The sequence below is a fragment of the Bombina bombina genome, chromosome 3 (assembly GCF_027579735.1).
Source record: "Bombina bombina isolate aBomBom1 chromosome 3, aBomBom1.pri, whole genome shotgun sequence".
NCBI classification, from domain to species: domain Eukaryota; kingdom Metazoa; phylum Chordata; class Amphibia; order Anura; family Bombinatoridae; genus Bombina; species Bombina bombina.
The window spans coordinates 1,101,467,575-1,101,495,507 of NC_069501.1; the positions used below are offsets into that span (position 1 = coordinate 1,101,467,575).

At 42.1% G+C, this 27,933-nt stretch overlaps 1 protein-coding gene across 1 annotated transcript in view; it reads right to left on the bottom strand.

Annotated features, from left to right (window-relative positions):
• Positions 1-27,933, bottom strand: part of NBEA (neurobeachin) — a 1,472,531-nt gene that overhangs the window by 894,578 nt on the left and 550,020 nt on the right. Inside the window, exons 19-20 of the mRNA XM_053708445.1 lie at positions 24,081-24,162; positions 23,235-23,358 (exon numbers count right to left, since the gene is read on the bottom strand). Coding sequence (XP_053564420.1) covers positions 23,235-23,358; positions 24,081-24,162 — 206 coding nt within the window. The remainder of the gene's footprint in view (positions 1-23,234; positions 23,359-24,080; positions 24,163-27,933) is intronic.

A 27,933-nucleotide genomic window follows, 5' to 3' on the forward strand; every position in this document is an offset into this window, starting at 1 on the left:
CTTTCCGGCCCAGCCTGTCTGGGTTGGTCACTTCCACTATCCCCTGTTCCCTGAGTCTTGAGGGGACCCTCTCAACCTTTGTTGGGTTTTAGGACTCTCGTGCAGTGTCCGCCACGGAACGTTCAAGTTGTACAAAATATAGTAGTCTAAAAATACTGTAAAGTAGATTGTAAGTAGGGCACCCTTCCGGACCCCGCTTTAAATTAGTAGCCCCACTCCTATTCCCCCTTCCCTCGAGACGTGTCCCTTCCCTGGGGTGAGGGGTAGATGTCCAGATAACCCCACCTTTCTCACATTCCTTGTGTTGACCTATATCTGCCTATTGACTCTCTTCACCTGTATAGGCTCTACTGGAGCCTACTGTTTAAAAGGGTAGACAAAAGTTGGTACTTATACTTAATATGTGACAGTTATATTTAAGTTGACACTCAGCCCCGCTCTATAGATATTAGAGGAATGCTTGTTACATATATGTGATGCACTCACTTTCCTTTTCAGCAAAACTATACGTGTTTTTTTTCCTCTCTTTTTTTGGTACATAGAGCTTCGGGTTCATTATTCTTTATTGACTTTTTTACCAGCCAATCTTCTCAATATGCCACATTCGGCTAGGAGACTTCCTTTGTCAGCATCGAAATCTAAAAAGACAGTATATGACCATTTTACACAGCAGCCTAAAGGCCTAAACATGGAATTCCAAAGAGAATTAAGCGATTCTGATTCTCAGGATGAAGAGTCTCAATCCAGTATTCACTCAGCGTCTGCTTCCCAGCACTTCATTACTGAAACAACGTTGAAGAAAATGTTAGCCTCGCAGACCAAATTCATAACGCAGGAGATACAACATAGGAAAAAGGAGATCTCCGAAATTGGTGAAAGAGTGGATTCATTGGAACGGAAACAGGATGATATCTTAGTGGATCAGTATAACCTCCTCTAATTCTCAGAAAATCTAGCGGAACAAATCTCTCAATTAGAACTCAAGCTAGCCGATATTGAAGACAGATCCAGACGTAACAATATCAGATTTCGGGGGATTCCCGAGTCAATCTCTCCAGCTGAGCTACAGGAGTTCTTGCTGGATTTGTTTCGTGACCTGACAGGTACTCCTGAAGGTTTAACTAGTACCATTGAACGGGCACATAGGGCACTTCGCCCCAGGACTGTGGCCTCTGATAAGCCAAGGGACGTAATAGTCTGCTTTGACAGCTTCCTGTATAAGGACAAACTGATCCAAGCGGCCTTTAAAAAAATGCCTCTCAGTGAGAGATTTAAAGTTATACAGCTCCTCCCTGATCTCTCGTCTCACACTCTCCAACAAAGGAGGCAATTCCAGCCTATCACTGTTGCTCTGCGTAAGAATAATATAAAGTACAGGTGGGGATACCCTACCAGGCTCATCATCGCTAAGGACAATCAAACCTTTGTGGCTGCAACATTAGCCCAGGGCCTCTCTTTACTGACGAGTTGGGGGCTTCGTCCTGAACCCCCTTCACAACGAGACCCTCCTCATCCTAAGCTTCGTGCCACTGCACCTGAGTGGACAGTCAAAGACCAAAGAGTTAAAAGAGCAAAGACACTTCAACCTACAGAAGCTTGTTGACCTTACAAAGTTGCGCTTTGCCCCACTTTCTGAAGGCTCGTTTTACCATTGAAATGGTACAGGTCTGAAATTGCTCTATGTTCTCTGTTTGTATTCTTTCTAAAGTTTTGCTGATTAAGTTAAGATTTATGGTTATTTAATTATATTCAAGTATATGTATGTTACAGAGCAGGGCTGATGATGTTTTCAGTCTCACACACTTTGGTTCACTACTTAAAAGTTCTCCGCCCCCACTAAGAAGTCCACGTCAGGACTCTTTGAGGTGGATTACTTCCACCACATTATTGGGTACTCTCCTTGTGCCCAACCTATTTACCCATTTCTCTATCCCAATCCCCTTTCTCTACCCCCCGGTTCCACTACATAAGCTAGGGCAATTAACATAGTCTCTTCCCTCATCTCCCTCTACCTGTTATGCCCACTATCAGGTTACTAACCCACAATGTAAGAGGCCTCAACTCCCCCCATAAACGAAGTCTTTTACACAGATCCCTAAAACACCACAACCCTGATGTTGTATTTCTTCAGGAAACTCACTGGCTAGACAGTGAACCCCTCAAGCTTACTTCCAAGACATATACACATGTTGAAATGGCCTCTTTTGCTAAAAAAGGCCAGAGGGGTTGCGATACTACTGCATAAGCGTCTTGCCTTTGAACTGATACAAGTCATCAGAGCTCCTCAAGCGAGATATGTCATACTTGTAAATTAAACCATGTAACTTATATCTGGCCTCTATATATCTACAAAATACCAACCAGCCAAGATACCTCAAACACATTCTTCATGTCCTAGCGCAGGTCCAACAGGGTAGGGTCCTCATAGCTGGGGACTTTAATATGGTATGGGACCACACAATTGATAGAAAAACCACTTCTAAGACTATAGCGCCCTCCCCAGCCAAACAGTTATCCAGCAAATTCCGACAAATAATGGCCGGCTCAGGCCTTTACGATATTTGGAGAGCCCTCCACCCGCAGGACCATGACTACACGCATTTTTCGCATCCGCACAGACTATACTCTAGATTAGACTACATATTCTCCACAGCTGACTCACTTGACCTAGTCACGCAAGCCAGAATATCCCTCTGCGCCTGGTCTAACCACAACCTAGTCCAGACTGACATAAGCTCCACCAACACCACTCGCTTGAGACCCAAATGGCGCCTGCCCCACCACATCCTAGATGACGTACCCTTCAGAGAGGAACTACATAGAGACATCACTCATTACATTCAAGCCACTGACAATACCTCAGTTAGGGATGACACCTTATGGGGTGCAGCCAAAGCCACGATTAGAGGACTCCTTATCAACAAACAGGCACACCTTAGAAAACAGGCACACCTTAGAAAACAGGCACACCTTAGAAAACAGGCACACCTTAGAAAACAGGCTGGACTTACCCTCTCACAGGCCCATATTAAATTGAGACAGCTAGAAGAACATAATAGAAGATCTATTAGAGCAGACATTACTTCTCAAGTCATTATGGTTAAGAACCACATTTCTCAGCTTAAGCTCCGCAGAACTCAGATCAACCTCACCAAACTAAAGCATATGTTTTATTATAAAAGCAATAAGGTTGAAACCTTGCTAGCTAACAAAATTAGAAATAGGGCGGGGGCATCACGAATCCACTGTATAAGAACCCCAGATTCCCTTCTTCAGATCCCGTCTCAGATAGGTGAGGCATTTGCCGACTATTATACTAAATTATATAATATAGCCACATCCAAGTCGCCTAGGTCCACCCCTCAGGACGTTCTGCAGGCCTATCAGGAGACCCTGTCGCTTCCCACACTCGCCTCAGAACAGCGTGACCTTTTAAGCTCCCCCTTCTCGCTTTCGGAGATTCTGAGGGTCATCAGAAATGCGAAATCTTTTAAGTACCCTGGTCCAGATGGCTACCCGGTACACTTCTACAAGGTCTTCGCTAGAGAACTTGCCCCTTTGCTACTCAAATTCTATAATTTAGTCAGAAAAGAAGGCCACTTTCGGAAGGAATTTTTAGAAGCTAATATAGTTACCATTCTAAATCCAGACAAGGACCCAACCCTCTGTGCCAGTTATAGGCCCATCTCTTTGATAAATACTGACATTAAGTTAGAATCCAAGGTACAAGAAGAAAGCAGGCACTGCAACGAAGGTTCCATATAAGTAAAAAAACAGAATTTATGTTTACCTGATAAATTACTTTCTCCAACGGTGTGTCCGGTCCACGGCGTCATCCTTACTTGTGGATATTCTCTTCCCCAACAGGAAATGGCAAAGAGCCCAGCAAAGCTGGTCACATGATCCCTCCTAGGCTCCGCCTACCCCAGTCATTCGACCGACGTTAAGGAGGAATATTTGCATAGGAGAAACCATATGGTACCGTGGTGACTGTAGTTAAAGAAAATAAATTATCAGACCTGATTAAAAAAACCAGGGCGGGCCGTGGACCGGACACACCGTTGGAGAAAGTAATTTATCAGGTAAACATAAATTCTGTTTTCTCCAACATAGGTGTGTCCGGTCCACGGCGTCATCCTTACTTGTGGGAACCAATACCAAAGCTTTAGGACACGGATGAAGGGAGGGAGCAAATCAGGTCACCTAAATGGAAGGCACCACGGCTTGCAAAACCTTTCTCCCAAAAATAGCCTCAGAAGAAGCAAAAGTATCAAACATGTAAAATTTGGTAAAAGTGTGCAGTGAAGACCAAGTCGCTGCCCTACATATCTGATCAACAGAAGCCTCGTTCTTGAAGGCCCATGTGGAAGCCACAGCCCTAGTGGAATGAGCCGTGATTCTTTCGGGAGGCTGCCGTCCGGCAGTCTCGTAAGCCAATCTGATGATGCTTTTAATCCAAAAAGAGAGAGAGGTAGAAGTTGCTTTTTGACCTCTCCTTTTACCGGAATAAACAACAAACAAGGAAGATGTTTGTCTAAAATCCTTTGTAGCATCTAAATAGAATTTTAGAGCGCGAACAACATCCAGATTGTGCAACAAACGTTCCTTCTTTGACACTGGTTTCGGACACAGAGAAGGTACGATAATCTCCTGGTTAATGTTTTTGTTAGAAACAACTTTTGGAAGAAAACCAGGTTTAGTACGTAAAACCACCTTATCTGCATGGAACACCAGATAAGGAGGAGAACACTGCAGAGCAGATAATTCTGAAACTCTTCTAGCAGAAGAAATCGCAACTAAAAACAAAACTTTCCAAGATAATAACTTAATATCAACGGAATGTAGGGGTTCAAACGGAACCCCCTGAAGAACTGAAAGAACTAAGTTGAGACTCCAAGGAGGAGTCAAAGGTTTGTAAACAGGCTTAATTCTAACCAGAGCCTGAACAAAGGCTTGAACATCTGGCACAGCTGCCAGCTTTTTGTGAAGTAACACAGACAAGGCAGAAATCTGTCCCTTCAGGGAACTAGCAGATAAACCTTTTTCCAATCCTTCTTGAAGGAAGGATAGAATCTTAGGAATCTTAACCTTGTCCCAAGGGAATCCTTTAGATTCACACCAACAGATATATTTTTTCCAAATTTCGTGGTAAATCTTTCTAGTTACAGGCTTTCTGGCCTGAACAAGAGTATCGATAACAGAATCTGAGAACCCTCGCTTCGATAAGATCAAGCGTTCAATCTCCAAGCAGTCAGCTGGAGTGAAACCAGATTCGGATGTTCGAACGGACCCTGAACAAGAAGGTCTCGTCTCAAAGGTAGCTTCCAAGGTGGAGCCGATGACATATTCACCAGATCTGCATACCAAGTCCTGCGTGGCCACGCAGGAGCTATCAAGATCACCGACGCCCTCTCCTGATTGATCCTGGCTACCAGCCTGGGGATGAGAGGAAATGGCGGGAACACATAAGCTAGTTTGAAGGTCCAAGGTGCCACTAGTGCATCCACTAGAGCCGCCTTGGGATCCCTGGATCTGGACCCGTAGCAAGGAACTTTGAAGTTCTGACGAGAGGCCATCAGATCCATGTCTGGAATGCCCCACAGCTGAGTGACTTGAGCAAAGATTTCCGGATGGAGTTCCCACTCCCCCGGATGCAATGTCTGACGACTCAGAAAATCCGCTTCCCAATTTTCCACTCCTGGGATGTGGATAGCAGACAGGTGGCAGGAGTGAGACTCCGCCCATAGAATGATTTTGGTCACTTCTTCCATCGCTAGGGAACTCCTTGTTCCCCCCTGATGGTTGATGTACGCAACAGTTGTCATGTTGTCTGATTGAAACCGTATGAACTTGGCCCTCGCTAGCTGAGGCCAAGCCTTGAGAGCATTGAATATCGCTCTCAGTTCCAGAATATTTATCGGTAGAAGAGATTCTTCCCGAGACCAAAGACCCTGAGCTTTCAGGGATCCCCAGACCGCGCCCCAGCCCATCAGACTGGCGTCGGTCGTGACGATGACCCACTCCGGTCTGCGGAATGTCATCCCTTGTGACAGGTTGTCCAGGGACAGCCACCAACGGAGTGAGTCTCTGGTCCTCTGATTTACTTGTATCTTCGGAGACAAGTCTGTATAGTCCCCATTCCACTGACTGAGCATGCACAGTTGTAATGGTCTTAGATGAATGCGCGCAAAAGGAACTATGTCCATTGCCGCTACCATCAAACCGATCACTTCCATGCACTGCGCTATGGAAGGAAGAGGAACGGAATGAAGTATCCGACAAGAGTCTAGAAGTTTTGTTTTTCTGGCCTCTGTCAGAAAAATCCTCATTTCTAAGGAGTCTATTATTGTTCCCAAGAAGGGAACCCTTGTTGACGGAGATAGAGAACTCTTTTCCACGTTCACTTTCCATCCGTGAGATCTGAGAAAGGCCAGGACAATGTCCGTGTGAGCCTTTGCTTGAGGAAGGGACGACGCTTGAATCAGAATGTCGTCCAAGTAAGGTACTACAGCAATGCCCCTTGGTCTTAGCACAGCTAGAAGGGACCCTAGTACCTTTGTGAAAATCCTTGGAGCAGTGGCTAATCCGAAAGGAAGCGCCACGAACTGGTAATGCTAGTCCAGGAATGCGAACCTTAGGAACCGATGATGTTCCTTGTGGATAGGAATATGTAGATACGCATCCTTTAAATCCACCGTGGTCATGAATTGACCTTCCTGGATGGAAGGAAGAATAGTTCGAATGGTTTCCATCTTGAACGATGGAACCTTGAGAAACTTGTTTAAGATCTTGAGATCTAAGATTGGTCTGAACGTTCCCTCTTTTTTGGGAACTATGAACAGATTGGAGTAGAACCCCATCCCTTGTTCTCTTAATGGAACAGGATGAATCACTCCCATTTTTAACAGGTCTTCTACACAATGTAAGAATGCCTGTCTTTTTATGTGGTCTGAAGACAACTGAGACCTGTGGAACCTCCCCCTTGGGGGAAGCCCCTTGAATTCCAGAAGATAACCTTGGGAGACTATTTCTAGCGCCCAAGGATCCAGAACATCTCTTGCCCAAGCCTGAGCGAAGAGAGAGAGTCTGCCCCCCACCAGATCCGGTCCCGGATCGGGGGCCAACATTTCATGCTGTCTTGGTAGCAGTGGCAGGTTTCTTGGCCTGCTTTCCCTTGTTCCAGCCTTGCATTGGTCTCCAAGCTGGCTTGGCTTGAGAAGTATTACCCTCTTGCTTAGAGGACGTAGCACTTTGGGCTGGTCCGTTTCTCCGAAAGGGACGAAAATTAGGTTTATTTTTTGCCTTGAAAGGCCGATCCTGAGGAAGGGCGTGGCCCTTACCCCCAGTGATATCAGAGATAATCTCTTTCAAGTCAGGGCCAAACAGCGTTTTCCCCTTGAAAGGAATGTTAAGTAGCTTGTTCTTGGAAGACGCATCAGCTGACCAAGATTTCAACCAAAGCGCTCTGCGCGCCACAATAGCAAACCCTGAATTCTTAGCCGCTAACCTAGCCAATTGCAAAGTGGCGTCTAGGGTGAAAGAATTAGCCAATTTGAGAGTATTGATTCTGTCCATAATCTCCTCATAAGGGGGAGAATCACTATCGACCGCCTTTATCAGCTCATCGAACCAGAAACATGCGGCTGTAGCTACAGGGACAATGCATGAAATAGGTTGTAGAAGGTAACCCTGCTGAACAAACATCTTTTTAAGTAAACCTTCTAATTTCTTATCCATAGGATCTTTAAAAGCACAACTATCCTCTATGGGTATAGTGGTGCGTTTGTTTAAAGTGGAAACCGCTCCCTCGACCTTGGGGACTGTCTGCCATAAGTCCTTTCTGGGGTCGACCATAGGAAACAATTTTTTAAATATGGGGGGAGGGACGAAAGGAATACCGGGCCTTTCCCATTCTTTATTAACAATGTCCGCCACCCGCTTGGGTATAGGAAAAGCTTCTGGGAGTCCCGGGACCTCTAGGAACTTGTCCATTTTACATAGTTTCTCTGGGATGACCAACTTGTCACAATCATCCAGAGTGGATAATACCTCCTTGAGCAGAATGCGGAGATGTTCCAATTTAAATTTAAACGTAATCACATCAGGTTCAGCTTGTTGAGAAATGTTCCCTGAATCAGTAATTTCTCCCTCAGACAAAACCTCCCTGGCCCCATCAGACTGGGTTAGGGGCCCTTCAGAACCATTATTATCAGCGTCGTCATGCTCTTCAGTATCTAAAACAGAGCAGTCACGCTTACGCTGGTAAGTGTTCATTTTGGCTAAAATGTTTTTGACAGAATTATCCATTACAGCCGTTAATTGTTGCATAGTAAGGAGTATTGGCGCGCTAGATGTACTAGGGGCCTCCTGAGTGGGCAAGACTCGTGTAGACGAAGGAGGGAATGATGCAGTACCATGCTTACTCCCCTCACTTGAGGAATCATCTTGGGCATCATTGTCATTGTCACATAAATCACATTTATTTAAATGAATAGGAATCCTGGCTTCCCCACATTCAGAACACAGTCTATCTGGTAGTTCAGACATGTTAAACAGGCATAAACTTGATAACAAAGTACAAAAAACGTTTTAAAATAAAACCGTTACTGTCACTTTAAATTTTAAACTGAACACACTTTATTACTGCAATTGCGAAAAAACATGAAGGAATTGTTCAAAATTCACCAAATTTTCACCACAGTGTCTTAAAGCCTTAAAAGTATTGCACACCAAATTTGGAAGCTTTAACCCTTAAAATAACGGAACCGGAGCCGTTTTTAACTTTAACCCCTTTACAGTCCCTGGTATCTGCTTTGCTGAGACCCAACCAAGCCCAAAGGGGAATACGATACCAAATGACGCCTTCAGAAAGTCTTTTCTAAGTATCAGAGCTCCTCTCACATGCGACTGCATGTCATGCCTCTCAAAAACAAGTGCGCAACACCGGCGCGAAAATGAGGCTCTGCCTATGATTTGGGAAAGCCCCTAAATAATAAGGAGTCTAAAACAGTGCCTGCCGATATTATTATATCAAAATACCCAGATAAAATGATTCCTCAAGGCTAAATATGTGTTAATAATGAATCGATTTAGCCCAGAAAAAGTCTACAGTCTTAATAAGCCCTTGTGAAGCCCTTATTTACGATCTTTATAAACATGGCTTACCGGATCCCATAGGGAAAATGACAGCTTCCAGCATTACATCGTCTTGTTAGAATGTGTCATACCTCAAGCAGCAAGAGACTGCTCACTGTTCCCCCAACTGAAGTTAATTGCTCTCAACAGTCCTGTGTGGAACAGCCATGGATTTTAGTGACGGTTGCTAAAATCATTTTCCTCATACAAACAGAAATCTTCATCTCTTTTCTGTTTCTGAGTAAATAGTACATACCAGCACTATTTTAAAATAACAAACTCTTGATTGAATAATAAAAACTACAGTTAAACACTAAAAAACTCTAAGCCATCTCCGTGGAGATGTTGCCTGTACAACGGCAAAGAGAATGACTGGGGTAGGCGGAGCCTAGGAGGGATCATGTGACCAGCTTTGCTGGGCTCTTTGCCATTTCCTGTTGGGGAAGAGAATATCCACAAGTAAGGATGACGCCGTGGACCGGACACACCTATGTTGGAGAAATATCCTTTATTTAGAAAACAGGTAAAAAAATTCCCAGCTACAAACGCTAACAAATTGGTGCGCCCAAGAAGGGCAAAATCTGACTTCTATCCCACACACTATAGAGGTGCTATTATTAATGCATATCACAAAATGGTTCAGGAAGATATCTTTGAATTGGAGACTAAGAAATATGACAATACTGCCTCTCACAATCTGTCGTATAAAGAGAAGAAAGCATTAAGATCTCTACAAGACAACCCTAATATTGTCATTAAAAATGCGGACAAGGGAGGCAGCATTGTCATCCAAGACAAAGAGGCTTACTTCACTGAAGCATATAAACAACTGAATGACACTGAAGTGTATAGACGCCTTCCAGGAAACCCCATTTTTTCCTACAAAAAGAAATTGGAAAGTCTAGTTAAGGAAGGTATTACCTTAGGCATTTTTGGTGAAGGGGATTTATCTAACTTAATTCCAGATCACCCTCTCACTCCAATTTTTTACCATGTCCCCAAGGTTCACAAGGACCCCCATACCCCTCCAGGCAGGCCCATTATCTCTGGGGTGGGGTCCCTGTTTGAGCCATTGGGGGCATGGTTAGATGAGGTTTTGCAACCTATAGCTAAAAAACAGCTTTCCTACCTCAGGGACAGTGCCCAGCTTATTGACATACTGGACACTGTGCATTGGAAGCAAGACTACACATGGGTAGTCATTGATGTGTGTTCTCTTTACACCTGTATCCCTCAAGAACTAACCCCTGGCTGGAGAATATCTTAATAACACAATTTATGCTTACCTGATAAATTTATTTCTCTTGTGGTGTATCCAGTCCACGGATCATCCATTACTTGTGGGATATTCTCGTTCCCAACAGGAAGTTGCAAGAGGACACCCACAGCAGAGCTGTAATATAGCTACTCCCCTAACTGCCACTACCAGTCATTCGACCGAAAACAAGCCGAGAAAGGAGGAACCATAGGGTGCAGTGGTTACTGCAGTTTAAATTTAAAAATTACCTGCCTTAAAATGACAGGGCGGGCCGTGGACTGGATACACCACAAGAGAAATAAATTTATCAGGTAAGCATAAATTGTGTTTTCTCTTGTAAGGTGTATCCAGTCCACGGATCATCCATTACTTGTGGGATACCAATACCAAAGCTAAAGTACACGGATGAAGGGAGGGACAACGCAGGTACTTAAATGGAAGGAACCACTGCCTGTAAAACCTCTCTCCCAAATATAGCCTCCGAAGAAGCAAAAGTATCAAATTTGTAAAATTTTGAAAAAGTATGAAGCGAAGACCAAGTCGCCGCCTTGCAAATCTGTTCAACAGAAGCCTCATTTTTAAAGGCCCAAATGGAAGCCACAGCTCTAGTGGAATGAGCTGTAATCCTTTCAGGAGGCTGCTGTCCAGCAGTCTCATAGGCTAAGCGGATTATGTTTCTTAGCCAAAAAGAAAGAGAGGTTGCCGAAGCCTTTTGACCTCTCCTCTGTCCAGAGTAGACAACAAACAAAGCAGATGTTTGACGGAAATCTTTAGTAGCTTGTAAGTAAAACTTTAAAGCACGGACCACGTCCAGATTGTGTAATAGACGTTCCTTCTTTGAAGGAGGATTAGGACACAAGGATGGAACAACAATCTCTTGATTGATATTCTTGTTAGATACCACCTTAGGTAAGAACCCAGGTTTGGTACGCAGGACTACCTTATCTGTATGAAAAATCAGATAAGGAGAATCACATTATAAGGCAGATAGCTCAGAGACTCTACGAACAGAGGAAATAGCTACCAAAAAAAGAACTATCCAAGATAAAAGTTTGATATCTATGGAATGAAGAGGTTCAAACGGAACTCCTTGAAGAACCTTAAGAACCAAATTTAAGCTCCATGGTGGAGCAACAGGTTTAAACACAGGCTTGATTCTAACTAAAGCCTGACAAAATGCCTGAACGTCTGGAACATCTGCCAGACGCTTGTGCAAAAGAATAGACAGAGCAGAAATCTGTCCCTTTAAGAAACTAGCTGACAATCCTTTTTCCAAACCTTCTTGGAGAAAAGATAATATCCTGGGAATCCTGACCTTACTCCATGAGTAACCCTTGGATTCACACCAAGAAAGATATTTACGCCATATCTTATGTTAAATTTTCGTGGTGACAGGCTTTCATGCCTGTATTAAGGTATCAATAACTGACTCGGAGAAGCCACGCTTTGATAAAATCAAGCGTTCAATCTCCAGGCAGTCAGCCTCAGAGAAATTATATTTGGATGGTTGAAAGGACCCTGAAGTAGAAGGTCCTGTCTCAGAGGCAGAGACCATGGTGGAAAGGACGACATGTCCACTAGATCTGCATACCAGGTCCTGCGTGGCCACGCAGGTGCTATCAGAATCACTGATGCTCTCTCCTGCTTGATCTTGGCAATCAGTCGAGGGAGCAGAGGAAACGGTGGAAACACATAAGCCAGGTTGAAAGACCAGGGCGCTGCTAGAGCATCTATCAGTGTCGCCTTGGGATCCCTGGACCTGGATCCGTAACACGGAAGCTTGGCGTTCTGGCGAGACGCCATGAGATCCAGTTCTGGTTTGCCCCAACGATGAATCAGTTGTGCAAAAACCTCCGGATGGAGTTCCCACTCTCCCGGATGAAAAGTCTGACGACTTAGAAAATCCGCCTCCCAGTTCTCTACACCTGGGATAGGGATAGCTGATAGGTGGCAAGAGTGAATCTTTGCCCAGCGAATTATTATTGAAACTTCTAACATCGCTAGGGAACTTCTTGCTCCCCCTTGATGGTTGATGTAAGCTACAGTCGTGATGTTGTCCGACTGAAATCTGATGTACCTCAGAGTTGCTAACTGAGGCCAAGCCTGAAGAGCATTGAATATCGCTCTTAGTTCCAGAATATTTATTGGAAGGAGAGACTCCTCCTGAGTCCACGATCCCTGAGCATTCAGGGAGTTCCAGACTGCACCCCAACCTAGAAGGCTGGCATCTGTTGTTACAATTGTCCAATCTGGCCTGCGAAAGGTCATACCTTTGGACAGATGGACCCGAGATAGCCACCAGAGAAGAGAATCCCTGGTCTCTTGGTCCAGATTCAGTTGAGGGGACAAATCTGTGTAATCCCCGTTCCACTGACTGAGCATGCATAGTTGCAGCGGTCTGAGATGTAAGCGTGCAAACGGCACTATGTCCATTGCCGCTACCATTAAGCCGATTACTTCCATACACTGAGCCACCGTAGGGCGCGGAATGGAATGAAGAACCCGGCAGGAATTTAGAAACTTTGATAACCTGGACTCCGTCAGGTAAATTTTCATTTCTCCAGAATCTATCAGAGTCCCTAGAAAGGAAACTCTTGTGAGTGGGGATAGAGAACTCTTTTCCTCGTTCACTTTCCACCCATGTGACCTCAGAAATGCCAGTATTACGTCCGTATGAGACATGGCAATTTGGAAGTTTGACGCCTGTATCAGGATGTCGTCTAAATAAGGGGCTACTGCTATGCCCCGCGGCCTTAGGACCGCCAGAAGCGACCCTAGAACCTTTGTAAAGATTCTTGGGGCTGTAACTAATCCAAAGGGAAGAGCTACAAACTGGTAATGCCTGTCTAGAAAGGCAAACCTGAGAAACCGATGATGATCTTTGTGTATCAGAATGTGAAGATAAGCATCCTTTAGATCCACTGTAGTCATATATTGACCCTCCTGGATCATTGGTAGGATGGTACGAATAGTTTCCATCTTGAATGATGGAACTTTGAGGAATTCGTTTAAGATCTTTAGATCCAAAATTGGTCTGAAGGTTCCCTCTTTTTTGGGAACCACAAACAGATTTGAGTAAAAACCCTGTCCCTGTTCCTCCTTTGGACCTGGATGGATCACTCCCATAACTAGGAGGTCTCGTACACAGTGTAAGAATGCCTCTCTCTTTATCTGGTTTGCAGATAATTGTGAAAGGTGAAATCTCCCTTTTGGGGGGGAAGCTTTTAAGTCCAGGAGATATCCCTGGGATATAATTTCCAACACCCAGGGATCCTGAACATCTCTTGCCCATGCCGGGGCGAAGAGTGAAAGTCTGCCCCCTACTAGATCCGTTACTGGATAGGGGGCAGTTCCTTCATGCTGTCTTAGAGGCAGCAGCAGGCTTTTTGGCCTGCTTACCTTTTTTCCAGGTCTGGATTGGTCTCCAGACCGTCTTGGATTGAGCAAAAGTTCCCTCTTGTTTAGCATTAGAGGAAGTTGATGCCGCACCTGCCTTTAAGTTTCGAAAGGCACAAAAATTAGACTGTTTGGCCCTAGATTTGGACCTGTCCTGAGGAAGGGCATGACCTTTTCCTCCAGTGATATCAGCAATAATCTCCTTCAAACCAGGCCCGAATAGGGTCTGCCCCTTGAAGGGAATGTTAAGTAGCTTAGATTTTGAAGTCACGTCAGCTGACCATGATCTAAGCCATAGCGCTCTGCACGCCTGTATAGCAAAACCAGAATTCTTAGCCGTTAGTTTAGTCAAATGAACAATGGCATCAGAATAAAAGAATTGGCTAGCTTATGTGCTCTAAGTTTGCCAAGTATGTCATCCAATGGAGTCGCTACCTGTAAAGCCTCTTCCAGAGACTCAAACCAGTACGCCGCAACAGCAGTGACAGGGGCAATGCATGCAAGGGGCTGTAGGATAATACCTTGTTGAATAAATATTTTCTTAAGGTAACACACCTGGTCTATCCCATTCCTTATTAATAATTTCTGTAAACCTTTTAGGTATTTGGAAAAACATCAGTACACACCGGCACTGCAAAATATTTATCCAGTCTACACAAATTTAAATGTAGAAATATTAGAATCAGGTATCTTTCCTGAGTCATTAACATCACCCACTGACTGAAGCTCTCCTTCCTCAGCTTCTGCATATTGTGAGGCAGTATCAGACATGGTTCTTAAAGCGTCAGTATGCTCTGCATTTTGTCTCACCCCAGAGCTATCTCGCTAACCTCTAAGTTCAGGTAGTCTGGCTAATACCGCTGACAGTTTATTATCCATGACTGCCACCATGTCTTGTAAAGTAAACGCTATGGGCGCCCTAGATGTACTTGGCGCCATTTGAGCGTGAGTCCCTTAGGCGGTAGTCAAAGGGTCTGACACGTGGGGAGAGTTAGTCGGCATAACTTTCCCCTCGTCAGATTCCTCTGGTGATAATTTTTTTAAAAACAGAATATGATCTTTATTGCATAAAATGAAATCGGGATATATTTGGTACACATTCTAAGAGGGGGTTCCACCATGGCTTTTAAATATAATGAACAAGGAGTTTCTTCTATGTCAGACATGTTTATACAGACTAGCAATGAGACTAGCAAGCTTGGAAAACACTTTAAATCAAGTTAACAAGCAAATATAAAAAACAGTACTGTGCCTTTAAGAGAAACAAATTTTGTCAGAATTTGAAAAACAGTGAAAAAATGCAGTAAATCAAACGAAATTTTTACAGTGTATGTAATAGGCTAGCAGAGCATTGCATCCACTTGCAAATGGATGATTAACCCCTTAGTTCAAAAAACGGATCAAAATAACCAAATAGACGGGGGGGTTTTTGTTTGTTTTTTGTTTTTGTTTTTTTTTACAGTCACAACCAACTGCCACAGCAAGCTGTGGTCCTACCTTCCCCAATAAACGACTTTGGAAAGCCTTTGAGCCCTTTAGAGATGTCCTATAGCATACAGGGGACTCCTGAGGGAAGCTGGATGTCACAGTTTGTAATTTTAACTGCACCAACTGTAACTTTTATACTATAACAGTGGAAAGCCTCAGTAAAACTGTTTCTAGTCAAAATTTAAGCCAGCCATGTGGAAAAAACTAGGCTCCAATAAAGTTTTATCACCAATGCATATATAAAAACGATTAAACATGCCAGCAAACATTTATATTGCAATATCATAAGGGTATTACCCCTGGGAGTAAGCATGATACCAGTCGTTATTAAATCACTGTATTCAGGCTTAACTTACATTAATCCGGTATCAGCAGCATTTTCTAGTGTTTTCCATCTCTAGAAAAAATTATAACTGCACATACCTGATAGCAGAATAAACTGCACGCCATTCTCTCGCTGAAGTTACCTCATCTGTGTAATCCCCTCAGACATATGTGAGAACAGCAATGGATCTTAGTTACAACCTGCTAAGATCATAGAAACCTCAGGCAGATTCTTCTTCTATTTACTGCCTGAGATAAAATAGCACAACTCCGGTACTATTTAAAAATAACAAACTTTTGATTGAAGAAAATAAACTAACTATATTTAACCACTCTCTCCTACAACATCCTAGCTTGTTGAGAGTCGCAAGAGAATGACTGGGAGTGGCAGTTAGGGGAGGAGCTATATTACAGCTCTGCTGTGGGTGTCCTCTTGCAACTTCCTGTTGGGAATGAGAATATCCCACAAGTAATGGATGATCCGTGGACTGGATACACCTTACAAGAGAAATATGTACACTACATAGATGACCTGTTGGTCATTGTAAAAAAGCCCCTTAAAGAGACAGTTCAACACATTCATTGAATATATAAATACAAATGCATTTAATCTCAAATTTACTGGTATGTTCAGTGATAATGTTAACTATTTAGATTTAACACTTCAGATCAGTGACAACACAATTATTACCAGCACATATCGTAAAGAGACGGCTGGGAATACCATTTTGCACGCTACCTCCCAACACCCCACACATGTAATTAGGGCAATACCCAGGGGACAGTTTATTAGAATCCGCAGAAACACTAAATCTAATGAAATATATGAATCTCAATCTTTGGAATTAAAAAATAGATTAGTGTGCAGGGGCTACAATACTAATTCCCTTAAAAAGTGTCGTAAAGACATTAGTGCATCCAATAGCATTTCCAAAAAACATGATGTAAGGAAAAGAGAAATCTAGCTTTGAAGATGCGGTAGTATTCACCACGGCCTACTTAAAACAATATAATGAAATTATCAAATGAAATTATCAAAATCTTGAAAAAGCATTCACATGTCCTCTTAGGGGATGACACATTGAAACCCTATGTCAAAAACATCAAATATTCCCAAAAAATTTAAAACTTTAGGTCAGACCATATCTCCTAGTTTAGTCATGAAAACTGATGTAACTAAACAAAATTGGTTGCAACATAGGGGAAACTATAGATGTGGTAGACGCAATTGCCTCATGTGTACACACATCAATGAGGGTGACAAATTTTCTAGTCACAGTACAGGAAATGAATATACCATAGATTTTTATGCCAACTGCTGTACCACATTTGTGGTTTATCTTATTACCTGCAACCTGTGCCAACTGCAGTACACAGGTCAAACCTCTAGGGAGGCCCGTAAAAGATTCAATGAGCATACTAGAGATGTTAAAAATTATAATAAGGATTCGGCAGTGGCTAATCACTTCAATGGTTATCATATGACAAATGAAGCCGACATAAATATCAAAATTATAGATATCGCAACCACATCCATCAGAGGGGGTAATAAATTCAAAATTTTAGAGAAAAAGGAACTGTTTTGGATGTTAAAGCTTAAAACACGATCACCACTAGGGATTAACCGTGAATGCGACATTAATTATTTCATTGATAACTAATTTTGTGACCCATGTCAACACTTCTCTGATTTTTGGATTATATATATAGCACAATCCAGGTTTATTATTTAACTCCTTTTAACACATTCATATTTGTTGAAATAATACCATATTATAGTATTCTGCTTCAGATTAGGAGGCTCCAGCTTCATTTTTAGGTCCTTTTATTAGGTTCTTCATTTGCTTATCTATTGTCTTTATTTGAAATCATTTAAATTATTTTCTAATACACACCACATAGGTTATGGTTTCTGCTATGATAGGTTTGTGGTTTTTGTCATGATAGATTTATTTTCTGCTTGTTTGTTCACTATGTATGTCTTTTGATTTGTTTGTTTTATTCACTTTTTGTATTTTTTTTCATTTTTTTCATTTTTTGTTGTTGCAGTGTACTCTTGTTTAGATTGACATCACTGTATATATTTGTAGATTTCAATTAGAATAATAGAGGTTCATTATCTTTGTTTTTAACATTTGTCTTTTGTGATGTGTCAATAGAGAGGTCTGCCTATCAAGGGTTAACAAACAAATAGCTGTACCTAATTAAATTGTATTTAGTGAACAGCCAATTAAACTGAGAGTTACCCTTTTTATGCAGGCTTCCCTACATCACAAATTAGTCTATGAATAAGCGTCCAAGAGGGACGCGAAACTAGTCAGACAGCAAATAGTGTCTCTCATACACTCCTGCCATTGTCTTTTTCTGCGTGTATCCAGCATTTGTAGCTAGGAATTTTTTAACCTGTTTTCTAAATAAAGGATATTTTTTACTTATATGGAATCTTCGTTGCAGTGCCTGCTTTCTTCTTGTACCTTGGATTCTGACTAAGTGGCTTGGTTTCGCCACAGCTACGGCACTCCGTTTTCTTGGTGGGTTGAACTTGCGCTTTGCAGACTGGCGTCATTTCCGGTCTATTAGCCGGGTCCACGGCTGCTGCCAGCAACGCCGCATTCTTCGTAGTATCCTCCCACTGACATTAAGTTCTATTCGAAGATTTTGGCCAACCGGCTTGCCAACCTGCTACCTTCCCTAATCGACCTGGATCAGGTGGGCTTTGTGCCCCAACGAGAAGGCCCAGACAATACTAGAAGACTTCTTAACATTCTCACTCTCTCTTCGCGGCTCCGGAGGCCGCTCTCAGTCATCTCTCTTGATGCCGAGAAGGCTTTCGACCGAGTCAGATGTCAATATCTCTGGGCGGTCCTTGCGCGCTTTTGTCTCCCTAATGACTTTATAGTGGCCATCAAAGCCCTCTATTCGACTCCCACTGCTTTTGTGAGCGGCTTGGGCTTTCACTCCCCTTCCTTCATTATCACAAACGGCACTAGACAGGGGTGTCCCCTTTCGCCACTGTTGTTCGCTCTATCAATTGAACCTCTGGCAGAACAAATAAGAGCTGGCCCCCAAATTCAGGGTGTCACCCTGTTTGGTACTTCGCACAAAATCGCGCTGTCACCCCACGCAAAATATACCCAGACTTCTAGATACGCTCACTTCCTTTGGCGCCCACTCTTATTATAAACTTAACCTCTCAAAAACGCAAGTGTACACACAGGGCTTCACAAGTGCCCAGTTGGCCCCCCTTACAAAGAGGTTCAATTTTACTTGGACAGATCATTCTGTCTTACATTTAGGCGTTCAACTCTCTAGTAGCCTCCCTCAAATAATTAAAGATAATTATCTTCCCCTCCTTACCTCACTTCGCTCTTTGAGTGGTTGGAATCTACAACATGTATCCTGGCTCGGCAGGATCGCGGAATTAAAAATGTCTTTTCTCCCAAGACTCACCTATTTATTTCGCTGTCTACCCATAAAAGTTCCTAAATACTTACTACTCCAATTCCAGAGCGGGTTTACGAAATTCATTTGGTAGGACAAGCCCCCTAGAGTTGCTTCTGGCGGCATAGCCTCTCCATCGGTTTCCCGGTACTATGAAGGGGCAATGCTTACCTATGTGTCCCAATGGGGAGTTAAAATTTCCAACTCTAAATGGAAATTAATTGAGCAGGCTTCGCTACCCCAACAAATTAGCTTGCAAGATCAAATTTGGACCCCGCCACACTGCCATAGAGAATTGGAGCTGATCAACCCAGTTGTATGTGAGTGTCTTGCCTTTTGGGACAGAATTCGACATCACCCGCATATTGCCCCGCATCCTTCCCCTATCACTTCCATGGTAGGTCTCCTCTCGGGACTACAGGACTCCCATCCTAATAAATGGGCGCAATTGGGGATTAATCTGGTGGCGGACCTATGGTCCTCAACCTCCCGCGACTCTTTCAAACAGCTCTCCCAAATCAGTGGCGACACCCAAATCAGCTTCTTAAATAGTTGGGGCTTTAAGCCGAATTTTACCCGACCGCTGACCCTTTGGGAGTCCATTTGGGACAAGGGGGATAGGTTGCGTAGGCCCCTCTCCCTTCACTATGTGTTGCTTAGTTGTACACAATGCCCTGAAACGCCTGCCCATCTGTCCCGATGGGAGATATTGTTAGGAAAGAGGGTTCTTCCTGATGCGTGGGAGCGAGCTTTCTCCTTGACCCAGAAGGCCATTCACTGTACAATGCTGTACAAGACTTACTTTAAACTTTTATCCCACTGGTACTATGTACCCACTAGACTAGCAAAGATGTTCCCAAGTGCGTCTCCCGAGTGCTGGAGAAACTGTGGCCACAGGGGTAACGCTTACCATATTTGGTGGGAGTGCCCTATGATTCAACCTTTATGGCAGAAATGCTTTAAAGCCCTAAAGCGCATTGGCATCCCATTTCTATATCGTCTCCCTCAGCTCACCTGCACCTAAATATCCATACTTTACCTAGACATCACTCATACATTTGTATTTATTTATTTATGACTATCAAGCACGCCATAGCATGCTCGTGGAAAAAAGAGCTACCCCCTAGTTGGTCTGCAGTCTGTAACACAATGGCGTACATATATACTATGGAGGAGGATATTTATTATTAATTAAATAAATTTGATCTGTTCGAGCTTGTCTGGGCAGATTGGAAAGAGCAATACAACACCGACTGGAAACCCAACACAGCTACCCATGACGACTAATTAATTGACTGCGCCCTTACACACATTACTAGTCAACGTAACGGGACATCGCCTGAGACATAGCCATCCCCTCATTCCCCCCATCCTCCCCCCACTACTATCCCCAGTTAAAGCCCCACTGTTCCCTTACTCCCCACTTACATAAGTAAATGTGATTTCACAAGGGCATAATGCCCCCCTTACGCCTTTGTGCAACCTTCACGCCTTATCACCCTATATATAATGTTTCACACTTGAGGTTTTTAGATGATACCATGAAGAGGTCTCTAGGATCTCTAAGAACCTCTTCCTTTGTTATTATGGTCTGAAGCATAATAGAAACGTCTATTTTTAGTAGACAGGATCATTCTCAGAATACCAAGGTTATTTTATGTTATCCTTAAATTTGTTAGTATCTGGGTATCTCAATGTAGTTTGCATATATACAATGTTATAATATTGTGGAAACTGTCATTTCATGCCTGTATTCCTTTTTTTTTTTCAAACCTCTAATACATTTTTTTTTTTAAATAAATAAACCCTTTCTAAAATGTGTTCCCCAGCCTAACCGGAGCCTGCACTACTTCAGTGCACTACTGAACCACATCATCATCAGATATTGCCGTTTCTCTTAAAGGGCCATACACATAATTGTTTTTAAAGTGCTCAAATAATAATCCCTAAAGCTGCCAGAGGGTTTAAGAGAGTCAGATGCTTCCCTAATAATGTTCACAATGCTACTAGAACTGTTAGGGACATAATATGGAGAAAAAATTGGTGTCATCAGGGAAGCAGGTTAAGTCCACTGGCTTTGCTGTACCTGTAAAAAAAATTCAAAACCTCCAGCGGATTAAAAGTAAAAGGACCTTTATCATATTAAACACGGGGTCCAAAAACTGCAAGCAACGTTTCAGGCTAAGTGCTAGCAGCTAGCCCTTATTAAAGGGATACTGAACCCAAATGTTTTCTTTTGTGATTCAGAGCATGTAATTTTAAGCAACTTTCTAATTTACTCCTATTATCAATTTTTCTTCTCTCTCATGCTATCTTTATTAGATAAAGAAAGTCTAGTACCCTAGACAGCACTTGTTTATTGGTGGATGAATTTATCCACCAATCAGCAAGAACAACCCAAGTTGTTTATCAAAAATGGTCCGGCATCTAAACTTACATTCTTGCTTTTCAAATAAAAATACCAAGAGAATGAAAAAAATTTGATAATAGGCCTAAATTAGAAAGTTGCTTAAAATTGCATGCTCTATCTGAATCACAGAAGAAAAAAATTGGATTCAGTGTCCTTTTAATGCTTCTAGCATGTTTGTTAGTATAATGGTCCTTTAATTTTTAATCCGCTAAAGGTTTGGAATACGAGTCCCTGTAACGCCTGAGGGTAGTTATAGCTGAAGTCCCGTTAGGGAAATGCTTTGCACACAACAGGGTATTCCCTGTATCATTCAGCTGCTGTGAAGAATCTTTTCTGTCTTCTTTGTAAATTATATTCCCTAGGGTCTCACATAGGTCTGAGCTCCCAATTTGTAATTCATAAGCAAGTAGCTGGAACAACCTATTCTCAACCATCTCCTATGAGGCCAAGAACAAAACTAAGAGAGAGATGGGAGGGTTTTAAAGCTCTTGTTTGGGTTCTTGACCTCCTTCTAGTGGCGGGAAATATATCCCATATGTTATGGAGGACTGTGGAACATCATTTTACGAAATAAATATTTTTTTTCTTGTTGTAATAGAGAAAACTATAAAATTAGTGAGGTATACACAGTTTAGTACACTGGTTTTCAAACATGCCAACCAACAGGCCAGGTTTTCAGGATTACCTTGGTGAGAGCAGGTAAAATAACTATGTTTACTAATCAGCTGATTATTTCACCTGTGCTCCAGTTTAGATATCCTCAAACTCTGGGCTGTTAGGGAGGCCCGAGGACAGGTTTGAAAAGCAGTGCTTTAGGTATATATCTAAAGGTGGTGAATTAAATAAGGTTTACTCCACTGATATTTGAAATCCTGTTGTGGGAATAGGTAATATTTATAATACTCCCTCAGGGATTACTTTATTAGTTCAAAATTCTCTTTCAGTCCGACCTTGAGAAATAGCGCTTTCATTTGCATTTCTTGGCCACCATGGAAGTTATATTTCCCTACCTAGTAGGGTTAGTGGCTTTCCTAACTCCTTGTTCACCTTAACTTATAGCTCGCATCCTTATACATCTAACTAGATCAATAATATACACAGATTGCTTATATTTCCCAAAGGTCCAAGAATGGCCATATTTCTTTACTACACACAGAGGGTCCAAGAGTGGTCCAAGTTTGTTTGATCCCCCAGTATTTCCCCCTTACTAGTCAGATATTATATTATGTGGTCCAAGAGAAGCAAAAATTTATCATCAGGGGATCCATTATTTACAAGAACTATCACTTACTAATAGGGCTTTCCTTCTAAATATCTTCTATTAAATAAATAAAATAAAAAAATGGGTTTATTGGGCATTATGTTACCAAAACATGTTGTAATATCTTAAGCTTCCACGTATTTTGACTTTGTGTTATATGTATTGGAAATGTAATTACTTGTAATCCTGTATGTAACTGTTTAAAACTAGAACTTATAGTTCTTTTTATTTATATGTCAATTTTTGAAACCTCAATAAAAAAAAAAAATAGTATTGGTATGGTTAGCCATGTATGCTTATTTTAATTGGCACAGAAACTTGAGTAATAAAGAATATCAAAAGATTACTTCAAACATCTTAATTTCAGAACAGTTTTGTTTCATGCCTTTAAACAATTAAGGATATATATATATATATATATATATATATATATATATATATTTCTTTTTAATTATGCATTCAAAACAGTCAGAGGAAATTCTAAAAGGGAATGTATTATTTTTAATGTCTAATTTACTTACCGCCTGTTTTCCCGGCTGTTACTGAAAAGCTTTATCATATCTGACAGGAACAGACGACGAACTTCCATTAGCTCTGAGCTTGGAGTAGAATTTTTTAGCAGCGTTGCAACTACCTTCAGAATCACTAAAAAATATATATAAAGCAACAAAATTATGTAATTATAACTAATTTCATAGCTTTAAACTCTTAATAAAAAAAATTAGGAACATTTAAGAAATTATTTAATAATGCAGTATTTAGATAAAAATCAATTGCAACTGATTTTTTTATAAAATCCACAAGTAATTATTATTATTATTATCATTTATTTGTATAGCGCCGCCAAATTCCGTAGCGCTGGGTAATGGTGGTCTTCTAAATCAATCCTGTCCAACCAAAGTCTGAGGGTACATTATACCACACAGGTCACTGCAATTCATTTTCCTATCCCATACTTGTACTCTACATATAACAGTATTGCAGTGCAAACTATATTTAATAGCCGTGCGGGCTATCCGGCTTGGCACCAGTTGGAGCGCACAGCTATTTGCTAAGAGGTGAAAACGTCACCTCTCAGCAAAATAGCGTTCTGCCACGGGCTACCTGAGCAGCTCAGTGCGGCAAACGCTTCAAACATGAATGAAAGTCCCCTTTATTTGTTCCACTGGTAAATCCTAGCGTTTCATACATGCTATGATTTCCCATCCCTTTAAGTATTTAAAAGAGCCGTTCAGAAAACACAATTTTCTAAATATTTTCATTGGATTAAGCAATCACATTATCACAGTTAAGTGTATGTACAAGATTTGTTAACCCCATTAAACAACAATAAATAAGAAAAAATATGTATTTGTTAATTTTCTTACTTGGATTCTGAATTTTCACAGTTGAATCTGGCTCTGGATGAGGCTTATGAACCACTTGCGTACATACCTGTTCAGTTAAAATCTAAACATAAACAAAACCAGCTTTAGTACAGGATACTCCATAAAGTAAAGGGGATCATTAGACATAAAACTCAAATACCGCTGTCTCATTCACTTCCGCACCTTTAGAATGGAAACTCTATAGAGCAGGCTCCCCATTTGTGCACCAATATGCACCGTTAATATACCGGATCTGCATTGGATTGTTATAAACGTCATGTAGTTTGCAACTCCCAGTTCAAGTACCCAGATTTGTTATATAGTGTTTTACAAACATACAAAATAAAATAATAATAGCAACAATATCAATTATTATTATTATTATTATAATAATAGTAATAATAGTAATCATCAACATGTCTTTTAGAGCTTCCTTCAAAAGTTCCAGACACTGTTACTCTAGCACCAGTCATTTATGCCTTGGAGGACAAAATAAAATGAGTTCAGCATTAAAGGTCATGCAAGTAACTGCTGCTTTACAGAGTGTTCTGAACAAATGTCTTAAGACAAATGCAGTGTTTTTAAAGAGCCCTATTAGACGTGTCAGTTTCAAGCAAGGATTTTTGTTAATGTCACAAGAAATTTTTATAAATCCTTCTCATTTTCAATTATCATTATACCAATTATCAGTCTGTCTACACTGCACATTAGTCATTCATCAGTTATTTTTTGTACTAAGGACATTCAGAAGGCACATTAAATATCACACACATAAAGGTTGTGAGAACATGACACAAAAGCGTAGTACTTAGGGGTCGAATTATCAAAGGCTTCGCAAGCCTTTCGACCCCATATGACTGAAGGTTCTCACAATAGCCGTATTTAACAAGATCGCTGCTTTCCTAAGCTTTCGCCACAGCTAAAGTGACGAATATCAATCTTCCCGGTACATTCCGACCAGGAGATTGACAGCTGCCTGCACGTGATTGGCTGTGCGCGGGCAGGAAGCAGGATGGCACGCGAGCGGAAAATAGCGCTCATGTGCAATGCTGAATTCCACCAGGGGAATCAAGCCCGCCAGAAGCGAGCTGTGGTGGACAGGGGCGTGTATGTTGAGTGAGTGAAGATATCAAGTGACTTGCAACGCGGTTTAAAGGGAAATATAAAGGTGCAAAAATAAATTGAAGTGCTGCATTTTTTGTCCTGAACCAAACACAGCCAGTGCAGTAATGCATATCTTGTCCTGAGCTAAACACAGCCAGTGCAGTAATGCATATCTTGTCCTGAGCTAAACGCAGGCAGTGCAGTAATGCATATCTTGTCCTGAGCTAAACACAGCCAGTGCAGTAATGCATATCTTGTCCTGAGCTAAAGACAGCCAGTGCAGTAATGCATATCTTGTCCTGATCTAAACACAGCCAGTGCAGTAATGCATATCTTGTCCTGATCTAAACACAGCCAGTGCAGTAATGCATATCTTGTCCTGCGCTAAACACAGCCAGTGCAGTAATGCATATCTTGTCCTGAGCTAAACACAGCCAGTGCAGTAATGCATATCTTGTCCTGATCTAAACACAGCCAGTGCAGTAATGCATATCTTGTCCTGATCTAAACACAGCCAGTGCAGTAATGCATATCTTGTCCTGAGCTAAACACAGCCAGTGCAGTAATGCATATCTTGTCCTGAGCTAAACACAGCCAGTGCAGTAATGCATAGCTTGTCCTGAGCTAAACACAGCCAGTGCAGTAATGCATATCTTGTCCTGATCTAAACACAGCCAGTGCAGTAATGCATATCTTGTCCTGAGCTAAACACAGCCAGTGCAGTAATGCATATCTTGTCCTGAGCTAAACACAGCCAGTGCAGTAATGCATATCTTGTCCTGAGCTAAACACAGTCAGTGCCGTAATGCATATCTTGTCCTGAGCTAAAGACAGCCAGTGCAGTAATGCATATCTTGTCCTGAGCTAAACGCAGGCAGTGCAGTAATGCATATCTTGTCCTGAGCTAAACACAGCCAGTGTAGTAATGCATATCTTGTCCTGAGCTAAACACAGCCAGTGCAGTAATGCATATCTTGTCCTGAGCTAAAGACAGCCAGTGCAGTAATGCATATCTTGTCCTGAGCTAAACGCAGGCAGTGCAATAATGCATATCTTGTCCTGAGCTAAACACAGCCAGTGCAGTAATGCATATCTTTTCCTGCGCTAAACACAGCCAGTGCAGTAATGCATTTATTGTCCTAAACTAAACACACCCAGTGCAGTGCTGCATTTCTTGTCCTGAGCTTAACACAGCCAGTGCAGCGCTGCATTTCTTGTCCTGAGCTAAACACAATCAGTGCAGTATTTCTTGTCCTGAGCTAAACACAATCAGTGCAGTATTTCTTGTCCTGAGCTAAACACAGCCAATGCAGTAATGTATTTCTTGTCCTGAGCTAAACACAGCCAGTGCAGTAATGCATATCTTGTCCTGAGCTAAACACAACCAGTGCAGTAATGCATATCTTGTCCTGAGCTAAACACAGCCAGTGCAGTAATGCATATCTTGTCCTGAGCTAAACACAGTCAGTGCCGTAATGCATATCTTGTCCTGAGCTAAACACAGCCAGTGCCGTAATGCATATCTTGTCCTGAGCTAAACACAGCCAGTGCAGTAATGCATATCTTGTCCTGAGCTAAACACAGCCAGTGCAGTAATGCATATCTTGTCCTGAGCTAAACACAGTCAGTGCCGTAATGCATATCTTGTCCTGAGCTAAACACAGCCAGTGCAGTAATGCATATCTTGTCCTGAGCTAAACACAACCAGTGCAGTAATGCATATCTTGTCCTGAGCTAAACACAGCGAGTGCAGTAATGCATATCTTGTCCTGCGCTAAACACAGCGAGTGCAGTAATGCATATCTTGTCCTGAGCTAAACACAACCAGTGCAGTAATGCATATCTTTTCCTGCGCTAAACACAGCCAGTGCAGTAATGCATATCTTGTCCTGAGCTAAACACAGTCAGTGCCGTAATGCATATCTTGTCCTGATCTAAACACAGCCAGTGCCGTAATGCATATCTTGTCCTGAGCTAAACACAGCCAGTGCAGTAATGCATATCTTGTCCTGAGCTAAACACAGCCAGTGCCGTAATGCATATCTTGTCCTGAGCTAAACACAGCCAGTGCAGTAATGCATATCTTGTCCTGAGCTAAACACAGCCAGTGCCGTAATGCATATCTTGTCCTGAGCTAAACACAGCCAGTGCAGTAATGCATATCTTGTCCTGAGCTAAACACAGCCAGTGCAGTAATGCATATCTTGTCCTGAGCTAAACACAGCGAGTGCAGTAATGCATTTCTTGTCCTGAGCTAAAACACAGCCAGTGCAGTAATGCATATCTTGTCCTGAGCTAAAACACAGCCAGTGCAGTGCTGAATTTCTTATCCTGAGCTAAACACAGCCAATACAGTAATTTATTTCTTGTCCTGAGCTTAACACAGCCAGTGCAGCGCTGCATTTCTTGTCCTGAGCTAAACACATCCAGTGCAGCGCTGCATTTCTTGTCCTGAGCTAAACACATCCAGTGCAGTGCTGCATTTCTTGTCCTGAGCTAAACACATCCAGTGCAGTGCTGCATTTCTTGTCCTGAGCAAAACACAGCCAATGCAGTAATGTATTTCTTGTCCTGAGCTAAACACAATCAGTGCAGTGCTGAATTTATTGTCCTGAGCAAAACACAGCCAATGCAGTAATGTATTTCTTGTCCTGAGCTAAACACAGCCAGTGCAGTAATGCATAATTACCTGTCCAGGTGATAAAAATTTCATATATTCACACACGATTATAGTACCCCCTCTAGTGGA